The sequence below is a fragment of the Saimiri boliviensis genome, chromosome 11 (assembly GCF_048565385.1).
Source record: "Saimiri boliviensis isolate mSaiBol1 chromosome 11, mSaiBol1.pri, whole genome shotgun sequence".
NCBI lineage: Eukaryota > Metazoa > Chordata > Mammalia > Primates > Cebidae > Saimiri > Saimiri boliviensis.
The window spans coordinates 113,295,063-113,313,401 of record NC_133459.1 but is presented as its reverse complement, the minus strand read 5'-3'; the positions used below and the strand labels follow the sequence as shown (position 1 = coordinate 113,313,401).

The 18,339-nt window shown below is 34.4% G+C and overlaps 1 protein-coding gene across 5 annotated transcripts in view; it reads left to right on the top strand.

The window, feature by feature from the left end:
* Nucleotides 1–18,058, top strand: part of PTBP2 (polypyrimidine tract binding protein 2) — an 89,180-nt gene extending 71,122 nt beyond the window's left edge. For 2 of the 5 annotated variants that reach the window (XM_039460859.2, XM_074381388.1), the window contains exons 9-14: nucleotides 8,528–8,682; nucleotides 10,150–10,183; nucleotides 10,602–10,694; nucleotides 15,711–15,927; nucleotides 16,031–16,108; nucleotides 16,279–18,058. In XM_039460859.2, the coding sequence (XP_039316793.1) occupies nucleotides 8,528–8,682; nucleotides 10,150–10,183; nucleotides 10,602–10,694; nucleotides 15,711–15,927; nucleotides 16,031–16,108; nucleotides 16,279–16,411 (710 nt within the window). In that variant the 3' untranslated portion in view covers nucleotides 16,412–18,058. The remainder of the gene's footprint in view (nucleotides 1–8,527; nucleotides 8,683–10,149; nucleotides 10,184–10,601; nucleotides 10,695–15,710; nucleotides 15,928–16,030; nucleotides 16,109–16,278) is intronic. The other 3 variants (XM_039460862.2, XM_039460860.2, XM_039460861.2) reach the window with 3 other exon arrangements.
* The last annotated feature ends 281 nt before the right edge of the window (nucleotides 18,059–18,339 follow it).

The following is an 18,339-nucleotide window of genomic DNA, read 5'->3' as shown; positions in this document are numbered from 1 at the left end:
ATAGTGGAGTTAGTGTGGTTATTATTAGCACATAATGAAATGAGTGATCCATTAACAAAAGCAGAAATTGGGAGTGCTTTATGGGCCAAAAACAAAGCATGATTAAATGTGATAGAGTATATGTCTTATTTTAGGAGTGACAGACAATCAGTTACGTGTGACAAACAGGATAATGGAAAAAAATGAAAGGTAATGATGCCAGAAAGCATTATAGGACAAGATCTTAAAACCGATGTTTGTCCAAGGAGTATGAATTTTACATGGGAATTATTGAACTCCTTTATGGCTGGAAGATGAGTGTCAGGAGTATCTGTGACCATTTGGTGATGTTATGAACCAAGTTTTAGATGTTTGACTTCTTTCAGATTTTCAAAGGGGGATGAGTTAAGAACCATTGCTGTGAAGGATTCATCACCATTTTTAAGCAGTTAAGTAAAAATGACCAGTTTAGTTTTTAGAAACCAACGGTGTATGTTGGAGAAGTGAAAATGGAGACTAGGCATTCTAGGTAGGAGACTGTTCGTCTAAGTAAAATGTAAGTATAAATCTAAGTTAGGAACATGAAATGAGAATACAAAGTAAGAAATGTGAGGAAAGTTATATGTAAAAGTAATAGGACTTGGCATCTTACTGATATGATTGCTTATGAGAAAAATGAAGCATGTGGAGGAGTCCACTGAGCAGTAGGAAATTCAGCTGAAGACTTGGGCAAGAGTTCTGTGGAGTTGTGTATTCAGAGGCCAGAGATGTGGTACTTAAAATTTTGGTGTAAGATTTCCCAGGTATAAGAAAGCAAGAAGATTAAAGCATTTGTAATTAAACTTTAAGCAGTGCATATTTATGTTACCGATAAAATAAAAAGAAATCTAGGGATCAGATAAATAGGATTAAAATTAGTAGTGATTGTTGAGTACAGTAGTTACATAAGATTATTTGCAAGCATGTTTAAATCAAATTACAAGGCATTAAGGATATAAATATGATGAACAAGTATCTACTACTCTTTGAAGAAGTGTGCCATAGAAAGGAAGAAGAAATAGGCTGGTAGTTCAGGAGTAAAGCAGGACCCATTAGGGGGAATTGTTTGCAGTAAGATAGTATGTATAATCATTTAAAACATGGGCTTGAAATCCTCTCAATTTCCACGCTTGTAATGGACATACTGATAATAACACCTATCATTTAAGGCTGTTTTGAGGATTAAATGTGTTAATATGTGCAAACAACTTTGCACAGTGCCTGGCGTATAGTAAATGCTTGCTACCAACAGGTAGTAACAAACCTAGTATTTGTTTCTAAGACTAGTTTAAGTCCTAGAATTGATTGTAAGCATTAGATAGTAGTATAATGGACATGTTAGGATTTAAATAGAGAGATACTTTTTAGGACCATTGTTAGAACCAGAAGGGATTTTTTTTATCAAGTTCACTTAGAAGTGTAGGTGTATTAGCTGGGCATGGTGGCTCACACCTGCAGTCCCAGCACTTTAGAAAGTTGAGGCAGCAGAATTGCTTGAGGCCAAGATTTTTAGACCAGCCTGGACAACATGGCAAGGCCCCATCTCCACTTAAAAAAAAAAAAAAAAATTCGGTGCAGAGCTGGAAGCAGAACTGAAATAATCAGTTTTATAATCTTTTTCTCTCCTCTCACCATTATGTGCCTTTATGAAGAAAGGGAGAAGGAAGAACAGCTGAAAGCAGTGAGGATTTTGAAGGTAGTTGAAAAATTTGAGAGAATTCTTATCTGAATATTGTAAGACACTTGCTGAACAAGTTGAAAGTAGGAAAGTAGACAAGACTACTGGATTTGGGGGAACTCTCAAAAATGGACTGAAAATTCAGCTGAAAGTGGGTAACAAAATATTTCTAGAATTAGCCTTTGTAGGGTGTATGTGTTTTCACTCTTTCATTAAGCCCAGATGAAAGCATAGACAGAATGTAAGACTGGATTTATCTAAGTCTGAAATTACAGAACATCAAAGGAATAGTAGCAGATGAGCAGCATGTTGGCTCAAGCTTAGGCTATATGGTAAAGTCAAGACAAGGGAGCATATAAAGGGACTGGTCACCATAAAGGCCAAAGAGTGTTTTTAATGGTTATGTGGGAATAGGAGGATCAAGAAGAATGAAGTTAGGAAAGGAGATGTAAGTGTTACATGAATACCATTACAGAAAGTGACACAGGAAAAAAAAGATGTAACAAAAGAAGTTGCTAATATGGATTGATGTTGTAAAAACCATCAAAGTAGACATTATTAAGAAATCGTGAGGCCAGAGTGTTGGAAAGGTCATAGGATGATGGAGAAGAAGGAAATAAAACCAGGTGCTAAAGTCTTTATGTAATGAGTGAAGATGTCCCAGTGACCCAATGGTTATTTTGATGGGAGAAAGTGTGTTATGATTAGGTGGCATTGACATAAGAAGTCACCCTCATTGGTGGTGGTAGAACAGCAGTTTGAAAGTAATATTGGATGGTGAGGTAAAGTGATGCGTGATGAATCCTTATTCTTTTCTTTGGAGAAAAGTTAAGGGAGACTAATGAGTTTTTGAGGGGTTTGTAGAAGTTTCATTGGAAGAATAGTTTAAGTTTTTAATTAAAATGTTTTTCTGAGGAACAGGTAGAATAAAAGTTATGGTAGAAGAGAATGGATTCCATATGGCAAAATAAGAACTGAAGGGAAGATTGGTGGAAGAGGAAGAGAATTGTTTCAGGAAAGAACAGCATTTGTCATGCTTATGAAAAGTAAAATTTTTATTTTCAAATCAGAAAATAAAATATAAAAAGTGCCTTCCAGACCCCTTGGTATACATGGGAGATTGGTTCTAGGACACACACAGCCCCACCCCACCCCCACTTCCACTCCCACAAACACCCTGGATACTAAAATCCACTGATGCTCAAGTACCTTGTATAAAATGGTATAGTGTTTGCATATGACCTATGCACAACCTCTTATATGTACTTTAAATCATTTCTAGATTACTTATATTACCCAAAACAATATAAATGCTATGTAAATGGTCATTATACTGTATTGTTTAGATAATAAACGACAAGAACAACTTTCTATACGTGTGCAGGACAGATGCAGCCATCGTTTTTCCCACCAAATATTTTTGATCCAAGGTTGGTTAAATCGGAACCCAGACCTATAGAGGGCTGACTATACTTTAAGAATTAGATGGGGTGGCCAGGAGCGGTGGCTCATACCTGTAACCCCAGCACTTTGGGAGGCCAAGTAGTTCAAAAACCAGCATGATGACACTTGAGGTCAGTAGTTCAAAACCAGCATGATGAAACCCTGTCTCTACTAAGAATACAAAATTAGCCCAATGTGATAGCAGGCGCCTGCAATCTCAGCTACTCAGGAGACTGAGGCAGGAGAATCACTTGAACCTGGGAGGTGAAGGTTGCAGTGAGCTGAGATCATGCCATTGTACTCCAGCCTGGGTGACAGAGTAAAACTCCCTCAAAAAAGAAAAAAAGAATTAGAAGGGACTTAGGAATCCCACCACTAATCCTCTTCTGTTCAGTAGTACACAAGACTAGGAACTGCCAGATGTCATGAACAGGTAAAAGAAGTAAGGCCAAAAGAAATCATGTAAATTACTTTGGATGGAAGTTTTAGAATGGGAAGTAGAAGGATAAATTTGACATTCTTCAAAATCATAGATTAAATTCTCCCAAGTAAGGCATGATGATTAAATGTGATAGGAGATACTGGAACAACAAAAAGGGACATTAGATGCAAATTGAGGAAATCTGATAAAGAATAGACTCTTTTTTTTTTTTGAGACAGTCTTACTTTGTCGTCAGGTGCCAGGCTGGAGTGCAGTGGCACTCTCTTGGCTCACTGCAACCTCTGCCTCCCTGGTTCAAGCACTTCTTCTGCCTCAGCCTCCTGAGTAGCTGGGATTACAGGTGCGTGCCACCATGCCCAGCTAATTTTTGTATTTTTAGTAGAGACGGGGTTTCACCATGTTGGCCAGGATGGTCTCGATCTCTTGATCTCGTGATCCACCCGCCTTGGCCTCCTGTAGTGGTGGGATTACAGGTGTGAACCACCTCACCTAGCCAAGAATGGACTTTTGATTTATCAGTATTGGTTGATTAATTGCAACAACTAACAAATTTCAACACCTTACAGTGTATGGTGCTAATAATGGGGGAACATACTATCAACTTTGTAAAAGGAAGCATCATTTGGCATAATAGATCACCTGACAGGGTGGCAAAGAATGGTGGAAGTAAATGGACAAGTGAGGAGACTGAATTAGCATTCAGACAGTGGGGACCTCACAGCTTGCATTCCCCTTTTTGGTAAGATTTTTGTTAACTAAATCCTTAGTTAGAAAGAGGTAAATTCATCCATTTTGAACCCAGATTTTTCTCACTAGAAGATTGGTAGTCTTACTAAAGTACAAGATTGTTTAGTAAAATATGGTGTTCTCTGGCTGGCTGGCTGGCTGGCTGGCTGGCCAGTTTATTTATTTATTTATTTATTTATTTATTTATTTATTTATTTATTTTCAGATGGAGTCTTGCTTTGTCACCAGGCTGGAGTGCAGTGGCTGGATCTCAGCTCAATGCAACCTCTGCCTTCTGGGTTCAAATGATTGTCCTGCCTCGGCTTCCTGAGCTGCTGGGACCACAGGTGTGTGGCACCACACTCAGCTCATTTTTGTATTTTTAGTAGAGATGGGGTTTCACCATGTTGGCCAGGATATCTTCATCTCTTGACTTGTGATCCACCTGCCTTGGCCTCCCAAAGTGTTGGGATTATAGGTGTGAGCCACCACACCCAGCCTTTTTATTATTATTATTTTTTAATGTCTCAGGTCTGTCACACTAAAAAGGGCTTTAGGCCAGGCATTGTGGCTCACATCTGTAATTCCAGCACTTTGAGAGATGAAGGTGGGAGGATTGCTTGAGGCCAGCAGTTTGAGACCAGCCTGAGCAATGTAGTGAGATCTTGGTCTTTACTAAAACTAAAAAAAAAATTAGCCAGGCCTTGTGGCATGCGCCTGTAGTCTTAGCTACTTAGGAGGCTAAGGTGGGAGGATTGCCTGATCCCAGAAGATCAAGACTAGTGAGCCAAGATCACGCCACCACATTCTAGCCTGGGTGACAGAGCAAACCTTTTCTCAAAAAATGAAGAGTTGGGGAGCATTAGCCTAGACTTATACTTCTCAACTACCATTGTAAATTTATTTTAATTATTAACTAATTATTTTAATTCTCAATTACTATTTTTCCATGATAAGACTTGATGTTCTAAACGACATTATTCTAAATGATATTTCCAGCATGGAAAACCCTGATTTCAAGAAAAAAAAGTGTATTTTGAAAACAGTTGTCTTTCTTTTGGTGGGGTCAGGTGAGTTATTGATCACCATACTATTTTTGCTGGGGCAGGCAGATCACAAGGTCAAGAGGTGAAGACCATCCTGGCCAACATGGTGAAACCCCATCTCTACTAACAATACAAAAATTAGCTGGGCGTGGTGGTGTGCACCTGTAGTCCCAGCTACTGAGGAGGCTGAGGCAGGAGAATTGCTGGAACCCGGGAGGCGGAGTTTGCAGTGAGCCAAAATCACGCCACTGCACTCCACCCTAGTGACAGAGCAAGACTGCATTTCAAATATATATATATATATATATAAAACAGCATTTTCTTTTATTTGAAGTGAGTAAATGTGTCTTTTAAATTCCTTAGTAATTTTTGAGCACTCCATATATACAAAGCATATATTTGGTAGCATTTTGCAAATGTTGGTTGTTCAGAGATCTGTGAGAGTTCCTGAGATCCTCATAGAGGGCCCACACAGTTTACTAATAACTTTTCATGGTAATACTAAAATGTATTTTGCCTTTTTGACTTTTTGTCTTAATAGCATACAGTGGTATCACTCTGAAGGCGAATAGTATGTGTGAAAGTGTGTTTGTGTGCTTTAAAAAGTTACTGATTTTAATTTCTGAAATGATAACCATTAATAGAACCCAAATTAACAAAAACTTCTTGTGATCCTCTGTAGTTTTTAAGACTTTAAAGGGAGCCTGAGACCAAAAAGTTTGAAAACTTTTTCACTGTGGGATACAAAGTTTAAGATAATTATAGTAAATAAGTAGGAGATACAGAGTATTTTAATAAACAGTAGAAGGTTATAAGAGTCAAGAGGTGTACAGAGAAGATGATAGTGATTAGGAGGTTTTTTAGATTATTTTAATTTTGGTAACTAATTATAATTACTCAGTTAAGATTTTTTGTCTTAGTGGGCCCTTATAATTGCTTCTTCCTGTTAGAATTAAAAATGAAACTAGAAATTAAAGTGATTTAATTTTTTTATTGTGGGGCAGATCCAGTCCAAATATCTTTGACAGACTTTTTAAAAACAGGCTTTTTATTGTTAAAAAGGGAATTTGAGGCTTGGTACTGAACTACTTCTGCATGCCATGTGTAGAAGTTGATGGTTTTGTATTTGCCATCAGTTGGATCTCATAAAGACTATGGAATTTAATAGAATTTTAAGTTACTGTTTTCCCTAAAAGGTAGCTAATTAAAGGCAGGAAAATAAGTGAATGATTTGACAATATAATGACTACATCTGGAGTTTCTGCTACTAATAATTGTATTGTCAACTTTAGTTGAATATTTTATGCATTCAGTCAGAGTTATCTGAAAATACTGAAGAATAGTGTCACAGTGTGGGGAGGTCACTTTTCAATACTGCAAGAAAAAAGTGTTGTGTATAGGAATGCATGCAAAGGAATTAGGAATGTATACTGATAACAAATGAACATATCCATTGAATGTTAGATGAGAACAGCTTACGGGGAGGATAGTGCAGTAGAATATTTGGTTGAAAAGATCCACACTGGTATATTCAAAGACACACTGAAGACTATTATTGTGCATTAGTAAGTATTAAACACAAGAATTTTCTACTTTAAAATTAGATCCTAATTTCTGGGATGTACTTTAAGAATAAAATGGGTGAGGAGATGAAACAAGACTGGCCATGAGTTGATTATTGTTAAACCTGGGTGATGGCTACGTAGAGGTTCATTATTCTAGTCTCTTTACTTTTGTATGTGTTGGAAATTTTCCAAACAAAAGGTAAAGCTGTAAAAAAAAGATGGCAGAGTAAGAAAAAGAGATCCTTAAAAAAAAAAAAAAGATATAGGGAAAAAGCTGTGAAAAAAGACTCATCAAGAGCAAAAGTGTTAAATAAGAAACATACCTAACTGACAGTTCTCAGAGAGAAGAGAGAAAGGCTGAATTAAAAGGCGATTGGAGGAAAAAGTTTTATAAGTCAAAAACTTAGGTTAAGGATTGTGAATATTAAAGAGCACTTCAGACTGCCAGTGAAAGGTCATAGTAGTTTCTATAAAGTAAAAAGATAAAAAACTTGACTTAAAAGAATAAGATCTCTAAAACCAAAGATAACAGCAGATTCTTATGAAATGCACCCGAAAGCTGGAAAGAAAGAAGAAATAAAATGTGAACTTATGGAACAAGAGTGGTAAGGGCCCGTTCTATCCAGGTATGTCATGAAATCAACTTCATTTAGTTTGACTGTTTGTTCCTTTATGCTGGGAAGGTAAAAAAAGAACATATAGCTTGTTTCTTTAATAAACCAATATTTATGAGTAATAAGATAGTATGTAAGAATTTAAGAGATTAAAGTATTCCAGGTTGATTGGTAATGGAAAAGTAGATGAAGGGTACTAACACAAAAGGGTTTTCTCTCTAGAATAAGTGACTGAAGATATGGTGACTTAAAGATAGTAGAACAACAATAAGACTGGAAACTACAACAATAAAATAAGAAGGAAATGGTAAAATAGATTGGGAAAGGATAGGAAAATACTGAAACAAAATCTGTGTTGTATAGTGATGGTTTCTTGTTCATTCAACTGGGAGAGTATTGTGTTGAAGAAACTTGTATTCATTGTAATTACTTGAGTGTATAATTAAGAAGGCAAGCACATTTTGCTAAGATTTTCTTTATTTGCATGAATTAAATAATGATGATCAGAGTGATTTGTCTAGGAGGTGAAAGACTACTATCTTTGTTTCATAAGCTGTAATTATTTATCTAATTTCAAGTGTGAGTTTATGAAGAAGATAGCACTTGCAGAAAAAAGTGAATTACCATTATGTCAAAGTGATACTTTTTTACATTTGGCTTATTACTGTAAATCATGGAAGTGAATTTCCAAGCCTGTGACTTGGAATTAAATTCTTCATGCTTTGTTTGCTTTTCCAGAGAAAATAGAGTATTATGTATTTGATATTTTAACATAATACAGGTATGTACTTTAGTTCAAATAATTAATGGTTTTGTTGAAATCAGTTATTTTTCTCTACTACATATCAGCAAACAATTTTTATAAACACTATAAAAATTAACTTTCAGGAACCATTTGGAATGGTCAGCCCTAAGCCATGCAGCCCTCGTGCTTAGATTGGTTTTTGTAAACGACTTGTGTGTATTTCGTAAAATATGCTTTATTTTAAAATTAGGGCTTCCTGTTGCAGCTGTTCCAGGAGCGCTGAGTCCTTTGGCTATTCCAAATGCTGCTGCAGCAGCTGCTGCAGCTGCTGCTGGCCGAGTGGGTATGCCTGGAGTCTCAGCTGGTGGCAATACAGTCCTGTTGGTTAGCAATTTAAATGAAGAGGTTAGTAAAATAATCTCTAACGTTTATTCTTTAACTCCATTTCATTTGTGAAAGTTTTTCATGTTTATTTCATTTTGCCCTTGCCTTTCTTTTTATGTACATTCATTAGTCAAAGTATTTTCTGTATGTTTCTACTTCTGAATAAATTCTACGTATTGTTTAGGTAATACTTTATTTCCTTAGACAGTCATGTCTCTTTATATCTATATCTATATATGTATATTTTTTAACCTAACCTATTTTTCCTAAGAAAAATATGGTGAAGTACTGTAGTTTGGCTTATCTTTTTGTTGTTATCAAAGGCAAATGTGATCTAATTTGCAAATTTAACTGTAAAACAATTTTGCTCTTTGCCTTTTCTAATTATTTGCTTGTTCATTTCATGCTTATATGTCATTGCATTTTTTTTAAATCTTTTATGTGAACTACTCTAATACATTTTTCTTTGAAGGTTCTTCCAAAGATCTTGACGAGGCACTCTTCCAGTCTTTCTTAGTAATTTTTTTCTTTGCAGTTATTAGTCATTGTCTTCTAAAAATATTTTTTAACTTTATCCCCCTCCCTGACCTCCCCCCCCACCCCCGGTTAAATAAAATTTATTGCTAAGTTGTTTTCTTTAGTTGTACATTTTATGTCTGGTATATTTTATTTTGAATGCTATGAACGCTGGTATGAAATGTGGGAAGCTCAGTGTATCAGTTTATGATGTCTAATTTGAATATTTGTTTCATTTTTAATTGGCCTCTGTTAATATGAACATTAGCTTATTTTATCATTTAATACTATTATCATTCACAGTTCTGCATGCTAAAATGTTTGAATCAGAGTGCCTTTGTTTTTATTTTAAGACTTTTGCCTGCATTTCATAACCAGCCATGCTTATGCAGTTAAAGTTCAAAGTTTAAAATTCCTATGCATGCTTTCCTTCCCTATGTTGAGATGAAATGCTGTATTTACTCTTTGATATAGATGTACTTTACCCATATTTGTCTTGGATGACTACATTTTACTCAGTTTTTCTTGTACAGTACATAAACCAACCATTTTCTGACCAAATTCCTGCATTTCCTATGTACTGACCTATATTTTATTTTGTTTTTGTTCCCCAATTCCTTATTTTTTTCTTCTGCATTGCTGTTTCCCTTCCCCATTTCATCCTTCTCCCTGTGTGTTCACCCTCCCTTTCCTTGTCTTTTCCCAAATGCCCATTCCCTTCCCTGTCTTATCCTTTATTTTCCTTGTCCTTGTCTTCATTCCCTGTCTCCATTCCCTATGTTCATGCTTCTGTGCTTGAACAAATGTTCCTCGGACCAACTTGCCCCAATTAACCGCCTTGAACCATGATCCATGACCACCTCACCATTCTGCGGGAACCACCCTTCGTTATGGATGATCTGTTCATCTCCGCTCTTCCTCGACTCTTCTCTCTTCTTGTCTTACGCTGCTTGCTCTTCTCTCCTTCTAAAGATGGTTACGCCCCAAAGTCTGTTTACCCTCTTCGGTATGTTATTGTTAGCACTATACTTTTATTATTGATTTGATTTTTGTTTCACCTTAATTCTTATTTGTAGCTAGCACTTTGGCTTAAAGTTGAATAGTAAATCTTTTGCTATTTTTCTTTGCTATTTAAAACTCTCCATAGACACAAAATTTGTTTTAATGCATGCTAATTTATTTTGCATGGTCTTTAATTTAATATCATTCACATAGCTTTGAGGGTTTATCAAAAATTATTCTTTTCAAAATTCACTGTTCAAAATCTTGATCTTCTTTATTCATTTGTGAGAATGATGAGATTGAATGAGTGATCATGTTGATGTCTGAATGTTCCATTGATATGTCAGAAAAATAATCTTTAGGTGACTTTCACATAAAATTAATTCCATTTTTGGATTACCTCTCTGTGGCTCCAAAAAAAGGTGTTTATGGAGATGTGCAGCGTGTGAAGATTTTGTACAATAAGAAAGACAGTGCTCTAATACAGATGGCTGATGGAAACCAGTCACAACTTGGTAAGATTAAACTATGTTTTATCTATACATCTTTAGTTCTGCTTTCAAATGCATAATGTGAATCTGCAAATAAAAATAAACCCCTTTACATCAGTAAGAAATTACTTATTTTAATGGCCAGTGCTCAAAATGTCATTTTAATGTGAATAGTTGTATGTAATGAACGTATTTGTGTTTTTCTGCTATCCTCCTCCTATTTCTCAAATGCGTTCTAATGCTCTAATAGGAAAAGATTTTCAAATTGTAATGGTTTCACGTGAGAATTATATCATTTATGTTGAAAATCAATAGTGATTTTTATTCCAGCTACTCCTTGTAGTAGAAGCTAATTAATTGTTCATAGAGGCCATAGAATCCTACCTAATGCTGTGTTATTTTAATTCTTGTAAAGTACTGAGATACCAGGTTTTTACAAAATGAAAAACTTGTGCTAAAAACACTGTTGTTAATCCCTTTGGGAATCTTAAAAGGTACTGTAGTTAAGTTATACTTTATTTCATTACTTAGATAAATAATTGGTTATTTTAATTAAACTTACATGTCATTTGGCTTCGTACATAGTCAGATACATAAATCTAAAACACACCTGCACATTCACACTAGTGATTGACTGTAAGTGCCAGGATGTTCTTAGATTTTGTTCATTGAGATTCAAGGATAGTGGTACCTCACATTGATTGTATTCACATTGTTAATTTGTAAATTTGTCATTTTTGATGTAAGGATGAATGTATTTATGCTTTTATATCCGTATTGAGACTCAGAGATGAACAACTTATTATACTAGACCAATTTTGGTCTTTGGCGTCACATAGAAAATTTTGAATTTCAAACAGAAAATAAGTTTGAAGTTTAGTGTTCCTTTCCAATAGTCTTAGCAGCTCAGATGAGGTATAAAACTATCCATCTGGCTCTTCATGTTTAAAATGGTGGTACGTGTCTTAAAGAGATAAGAAAGTTCTGATCATTTCAAGATACGTAGTATATATTTTCCTATTTCTTTGTGCACACTTCTGTACTCTGGTGGGAATAGTCATTACTCTTGTTTTCATATATACTATAAGTAGCATTTGACAGTACTTCAGAGTATTCTCAAATGTGTCATTTTTTCGCTAATTGAGTTATGGGTGGCATTATGTGTCATTTAAATAAGGGATACAGAGTCTTTATGGTTAATAATTACTTGTGGTAGAATTACCTCAGATCTTCTGGATAGTTTTTGTTTTATGTGAAGACTGTTTTAAGTAATATTTTAATTTTTTGCCATACTTATAGTCTGCTTGGGCTGCCGTAACCACAATACCAAAGACTGAGCAGATGAAACAACAAAAATTTATTTTCTCAAAATTTTGAGAAATAAAACTTTGGGATCTAGAAGTCCCAGATGAAACTGCCAGCAGATTGTTTCTGGTGAGGTCTCTCTTGGTTTGCAACCAGCCATCTTCCCTTTGTCTCTCTATGTGGCCTTTCCACTGTGCAGGCACATTAAGAGTCTCTTCTTATAAGGACACTAGTCCTGTTGAGTCCAGGCTCCACCCTTAATGACCACATTTAACCTTAATTACCTCGTTAAAGGTCTTATTTTTAAACATTGGGGGGATTAGGAATTCATATGAATTTTGGGAGAAAAAAATCTCATTTATAGTGCTTATAGTTATAAATCATTTATGCCCAATTTTATAAGATATTGTCACTAAAGTTTTGACTTGCTAGTAGACCTTATAATTTTTGGACTGTATCTAGTGGTAAATAATTCATCATTTCTCATTGCTGCTAGGTAAATTTTGCTTTCTTAAACTGTGTGACCATAAAACTATGTACTGACACTATCACTTCCTTTAAAAGACTCACTCTTGGCTTTCTCTCTGCCCTACACACCAAACTCTATGGTGTACCATTGAGAACAAATAAAGGAGGCCAAAACATTTTTTTGTTTCTGGACTCTGTTCTTACTCTTTTTGGTTTTCAAGGGGACTCTTTGTGGGTATTCATTGCTTTTATATTATAGGCAGATAATTAAGAGATACTCAGTAATGTTTAAATGTGAATGGAATTGTTACAAATCTTACAGGCCATGTTCAATTGTTTCAGACCAGAGTTCTAAAAGTTGTAAACATTAAGATGTTTTTAAAGATGAATACTATATAAATAATCATTCTTAGAGTATTATTGGGTAATAATACTGTATAACTTGTAAATTCGCATCTTTAAAGATAGTATATTGATCTCCAAAAATTAAAATAAATTTTAACAAAATACTGGAGTAGTTTATTCATAGTAATATAGTTTCTCTAGTTCATGTTTTCAAGAATTATTTTTTAAATGCCTCAGTTTTTATTTAATATATAGCCAACATCTCAAAAATAAACTTAGTTCTTGTTCATAATAAGCCTTTACTTACTAAATTATATCAAAATGTTCTGTAAAGTGAGTAGAAATCATATTATTCTGCGATTATGATATTTGAACAATTTTTGTGTATACTGGTTTTCACTTACACTATGATGAGTAATGAGTAATTGCTACACTTTGAGGCATTGCTGGTTTTCATAAAACAGAGATCTTCTCCCCCAAAACAAAAGAAAGAGAGGGAAATAGAAAAAGAGAAAAATAGGGAAAAATAAGAAATTATAGTAGAATCAAATTCTGATACATCAGTAATGTTGAAAAATGTGACGGAATAAATTTGTCAGCTAAAAAGATTGGCAGACTTAATATTTAAAAAGCTACCTATATGCATTTTTACAAGAGACATGTAAAGCAGAAGGTTATGGAAACATTGAAAGGAAAGGGATGTAAAGAGATAGTAATATTTTGGGCATATAGTAAGCAAAAGAAAACTTAAATACCTTTGTTAACTTAAGACATAGAATTGATAAAGGATTTGGTTCACTAGGATGATGCAACAATTTATGTATATGTGTGCCTAGTGAAATAGCCTCAAAATATATAAATAATAAATGGATGGGACTACAGGTAAACTTGAGCAAATCTATTATAGTGGTGGATTTCAGTTCACCTTTCTGAAGTACATGTCAAACTGACCAGAAAAAAAGAAAATCAACAAAGATACAAATTATACAACATAGTTACCTGCACAGAATTATGTGTCTAACAGTATGCATCCAACACAGTTTTTAAGCACATATGGAACATTTTTTAAAAATCAGTGACATACTGAACCATAAAGCAAGCTTCAGCTAATTTCGTAAGAGTGTCATACAGACCTTATTCTCTGACTATTGCACAATTAAGTTAGAATTGATAAATAACAAAAGGATGCATTTAAAATCTGTATCTAGAAACTTAAAAATAAGTCTCAGTATTGTATGAGTCAAAAGGTTTTTTTGGTTTGTTTTTGTTTTTTGAGACGGGGTCTTGCCCTGTTGCCCAGGCTGGAGTGCAGTGGTGCTCTCATGGCTCACTGCAGCCTTGACCTTCCAGGCTCAAGCAGTCCTGTGACTTCAGCCTCCCAAGCACCACCATACCTGTCTAGACTTAAGGTTGTCAGGAAAAAAAAGTTGTCTAAATAAAAAGATGCACAAACAGCTGAGCTTTGAGATAATGGAAGGAAGGAATAAGAAAATAAAAAGTCCCAGGCATAGTAACTGTATACAGAACAGATGAATGATCAAGGAATGGGATTAAAATAAAACAAAATAGCCAAACAGCTACCTCAGGAAGTAGCCAGGTAATGAGAGAGAGTCTAGCCAGATGATTGCTGACAGTAGGATTGGAAGTGATCTAAAGGGGAAAGGAAATAATAATTGGAATACCAGAGTTTTTAAGTAAAAAAGAAAACAAAAGCTTTGTCAAAAACTGAAATTAGGGAAGTAAGTTCAGTGTCTTGTAGTTATAATAAGAAAAATAAGGAAGTTGTAGATAAAATAAGAATTTACTTTTGTTTTCTGAATGGTACCTCATATTTTGACAGCATTATCCTTTTCAGATCTGTTTTGTATTTAATTGGCTTGTTTATACATGTAAGTGTGAGATTTATGGATTTAACAAATTCTTTGTATCTTCTGTGTCAGAATGTACTGTAGTATACCATTTAAACTAGAAACTCTTTGAAAGTGGATGTTCTAATCTCAATTTCCTGATCTTCCACATTTATCTCTACTGTTAATACTTTGATGTTTGTACCTAGTTGATTATAGTCATTTAGACCTTCGGTTTAGCCAAAGTGCATGACATATTAGAAATGGTCTTTTCAGTTGTTGTGACTGGTGAGTAAAACTTATCATTGTTTCTAGTATCAGATCAGTGCATTTAATTTAAAAATGACCCGGCAGCTATGTAAAGAAATAGTCGTGTAATGTTCTGTGTTCACACACTGCACTATGTCCTGGGATAGAGACAAAGGTTAGAATTTTGTATGTTTGGATTTCTGCATTAAGGATACTCAACTTGTACAGACTGGGAAAGGTATAAGCCATGTTAAATAATGAGTTTAGACTTTGTCCTTAAGGGTTTTAAGTAGGTATTGACATGATCAGATTTGTAATTCACGAAGGTCATCATGCTACTGTATAGAAACTGGATTGGAAAAAAGAATTATCCAACAGGAAGACAAATGAGGAGACTGAGTTATCCAGATAAAAAATAATGGCAGTGAAAAGTAGAGAAATAGAATATGAATTTGAGAGAGAATTAGGAGGAAGACTATCACAGGATTTAGCAATTAGGATGTGGAACAGAAGGGAGAAAAACAGCTAGGGATTATTATTAAGTTTCTTCCTTGTGTAGCTAACTATATGATTTATCAGCAGGATTGTTGAGGAAGATAGATACTCGTTATCTGAATTTTCATTCTTTGAAAGCAGCTGGCTTTTTTGCTAGAATGCCTTATCTAGTACAAATGAAAATACACTTAGGTCTTGTCACGAATGGCTATGGTAAATTGATGATTTATTTTAAAATCATTAGAAAATTCAAAATTTTAAACTGTTACTTTAAGTATTTTTGTTTTGAGGTTTGGTATTGTTTGTTAATAGACATCTCTTTTTTTTATAGCCATGAATCATCTTAATGGACAGAAAATGTATGGAAAAATTATTCGTGTTACTCTGTCCAAACATCAGACTGTACAACTACCTCGAGAGGGACTTGATGATCAAGGGCTAACAAAAGATTTTGGTAATTCCCCATTACATCGTTTTAAGAAACCTGGATCCAAAAATTTTCAAAACATTTTTCCTCCTTCTGCAACCCTTCACCTATCTAATATCCCGTAAGTACATAAGCTAGAGTGGATTAAGGAGATACATTCTATTTTGATAAAATACGAAATTTATTATTAATCTTTACTTTTTCTTCCCATTCAATTTTCCTAGTCCATCAGTGGCAGAAGAGGATCTACGAACACTGTTTGCTAACACTGGGGGCACGGTGAAAGCATTTAAGTTTTTTCAGTAAGCAAGCTTCCTTATCTTTAAATAAGTAACCTGATAAAAGTTTTCTTTAAGGAGTTTTTATTCTTTTTGTTTATAAAAATGTTTTATTCTGGAATGGCCAAAATTCAAGTAGTAAATAAGCCCTTCCTAATTTTTATGAAGTATCTAATTTTATAATTTTGTTTCAGAAGAGATCACAAAATGGCTCTTCTTCAGATGGCAACAGTGGAAGAAGCTATTCAGGCCTTGATTGATCTTCATAATTATAACCTTGGAGAAAACCATCATCTGAGAGTGTCTTTCTCTAAGTCAACAATTTAAAAAGGGGAAGATGAAGATTGGGGGTGAATCACATTGTTCAGTGTCATCACCTATTGACTGTTCAGAAAAGTGGGGACCAGAGTTTGATTTTTTTTTTCTGTTTTTTGGGGTTTCCTTTTTTTTTTTTTTTTCCTCCCATGCTGTTATCATTCCTTGGTTATAAAATGAAATGGCATATGTAAAGGCAGAGTTGTCAACTGCTATATTTCATCTGTTGTATGGGAAAGCCATTTTTGTCTGTTTAAAATTTCAATTTAATTTTGCTTTTTTTTTTTTTTTTTTTTTTCAACTTAGTTGACATACGTGCCTTAAAAAGGAAAACTAGTGTTGCTATTGTGCATTTACTAGAAAAAAGGAATTGGTTGTTTAGGGCACACTGTTATATGGGAATTAAAATATGTTTAGGCAGGGGTGTGTAAAAAGGTTAAGTTTTTGTTTCTCCTGCTTGAAACTTATTTTGAATTATTGGCTTGTCACCTTTTTTTCTATTTACTCAAATAAGATACATGATATTGAAAGAATAAAGCAGCATTTTTAGTTTTTACTACCTTAGGCTTTATTGCTTTAAAAAAACATTGGCCTTTTGTATTTCACAATTCTGGTCTAGATTCAGTTATGAATGTAGGCATTAGTTAAAATTAACAAGATGCAGAGTATTAATTTCTTAAGACAGCAAAGTGATTTCTGTAAGTTTGAGCCCTATGTGGAAAGCATTGTGGAATCTTAACCTTTTTGTACACACTCTTGTGGGACGTATCATATAAATGTCAGCACTAAGTAATGTCTTGTTTGTGGCTGAATATTTTTCGTAGATGTTTTTGAAGTTGACATGACTTACGTGCATTTAAATATATATTGCCATCCTTAGTTTGTAATTAAGATTTGGAATATGGTTGTGGATTTCTGAGCATGTGCAGACTGGTCTAGCTAGTTCAGGAACTGGTGCATGTATTTTTCAAAGATAAAGAAAGTGTACTGCGAAAATATGCAGGAAGATTAATTTTGTGGCAGTTTTCTAAAACTGACAACCAGGTGGGACCAAAGTTTATGTGCCTTTAGTCTTAATTTACCTTGCATTGTAATATTCAGTTTTAATAAATCTTCAAAATATTTTGTATTTAGGAATAGATCTGACTTTAATAAAAACATGGCTCAGAATCTACAGGTCAAATTAATTTGAACAGTTCTTGTCAATCTGAATTGTTGATTCTGTTTAAATGACCAATACTTTTTGAAATTGATGTACTTAGTTTCAAGATTCATAGATTCTGTTATCTATGTAGACAGAATGGTCATGTATATTTTCTATTAGTTGAGTTTTTACATCTTTAGAAATGTAAAATTCAGTATAGTTTGAAAGCGGCACAATTAAAAATTAATTTTCTAACAAAGTTGGGAGGTTTGATGGTTGTTTAATTTCATTTTGTGTGTACTCTGCTTACCTCTGTAGCATGCTCAATAAACACTTCTGTAGCTCTATATTCACCTTTTCTGTCTTTCTCTGCTGCCTTTTCTCTCTCCTCTTCTTTGTTTTCACTCCACTGTGCTTCTGAATTCATGTTTATTCTCTGCCAGGGTGGGAAAGGAGTAATAATATTACAATTCTATGGCTTTATACCATAAATAAATCTAGATGCTGTGAAAATATACCAGCTGGTTTTTTTTAATTTAAAAGATGGCAACTGCTTTTCAGGAGGACACATATTAAACATTTCCCACCCTGTTATAATCTACTGCTTTAAAGACATAACTTTTATTGTAGCTTGTTAATTCTATCTCTTTTGTTGTTGTTGTTTTTCTTTTCCAGTAGATTTATGCACTAATAGATCTTTTGGATTTGCCATGCTCTCTTGCTGCAGTTTCATCTTTCATCTTTTGTGTCTGCTAAAGATTTCTTACTAATCTTAGACTATCTTGTGAGTTAACAA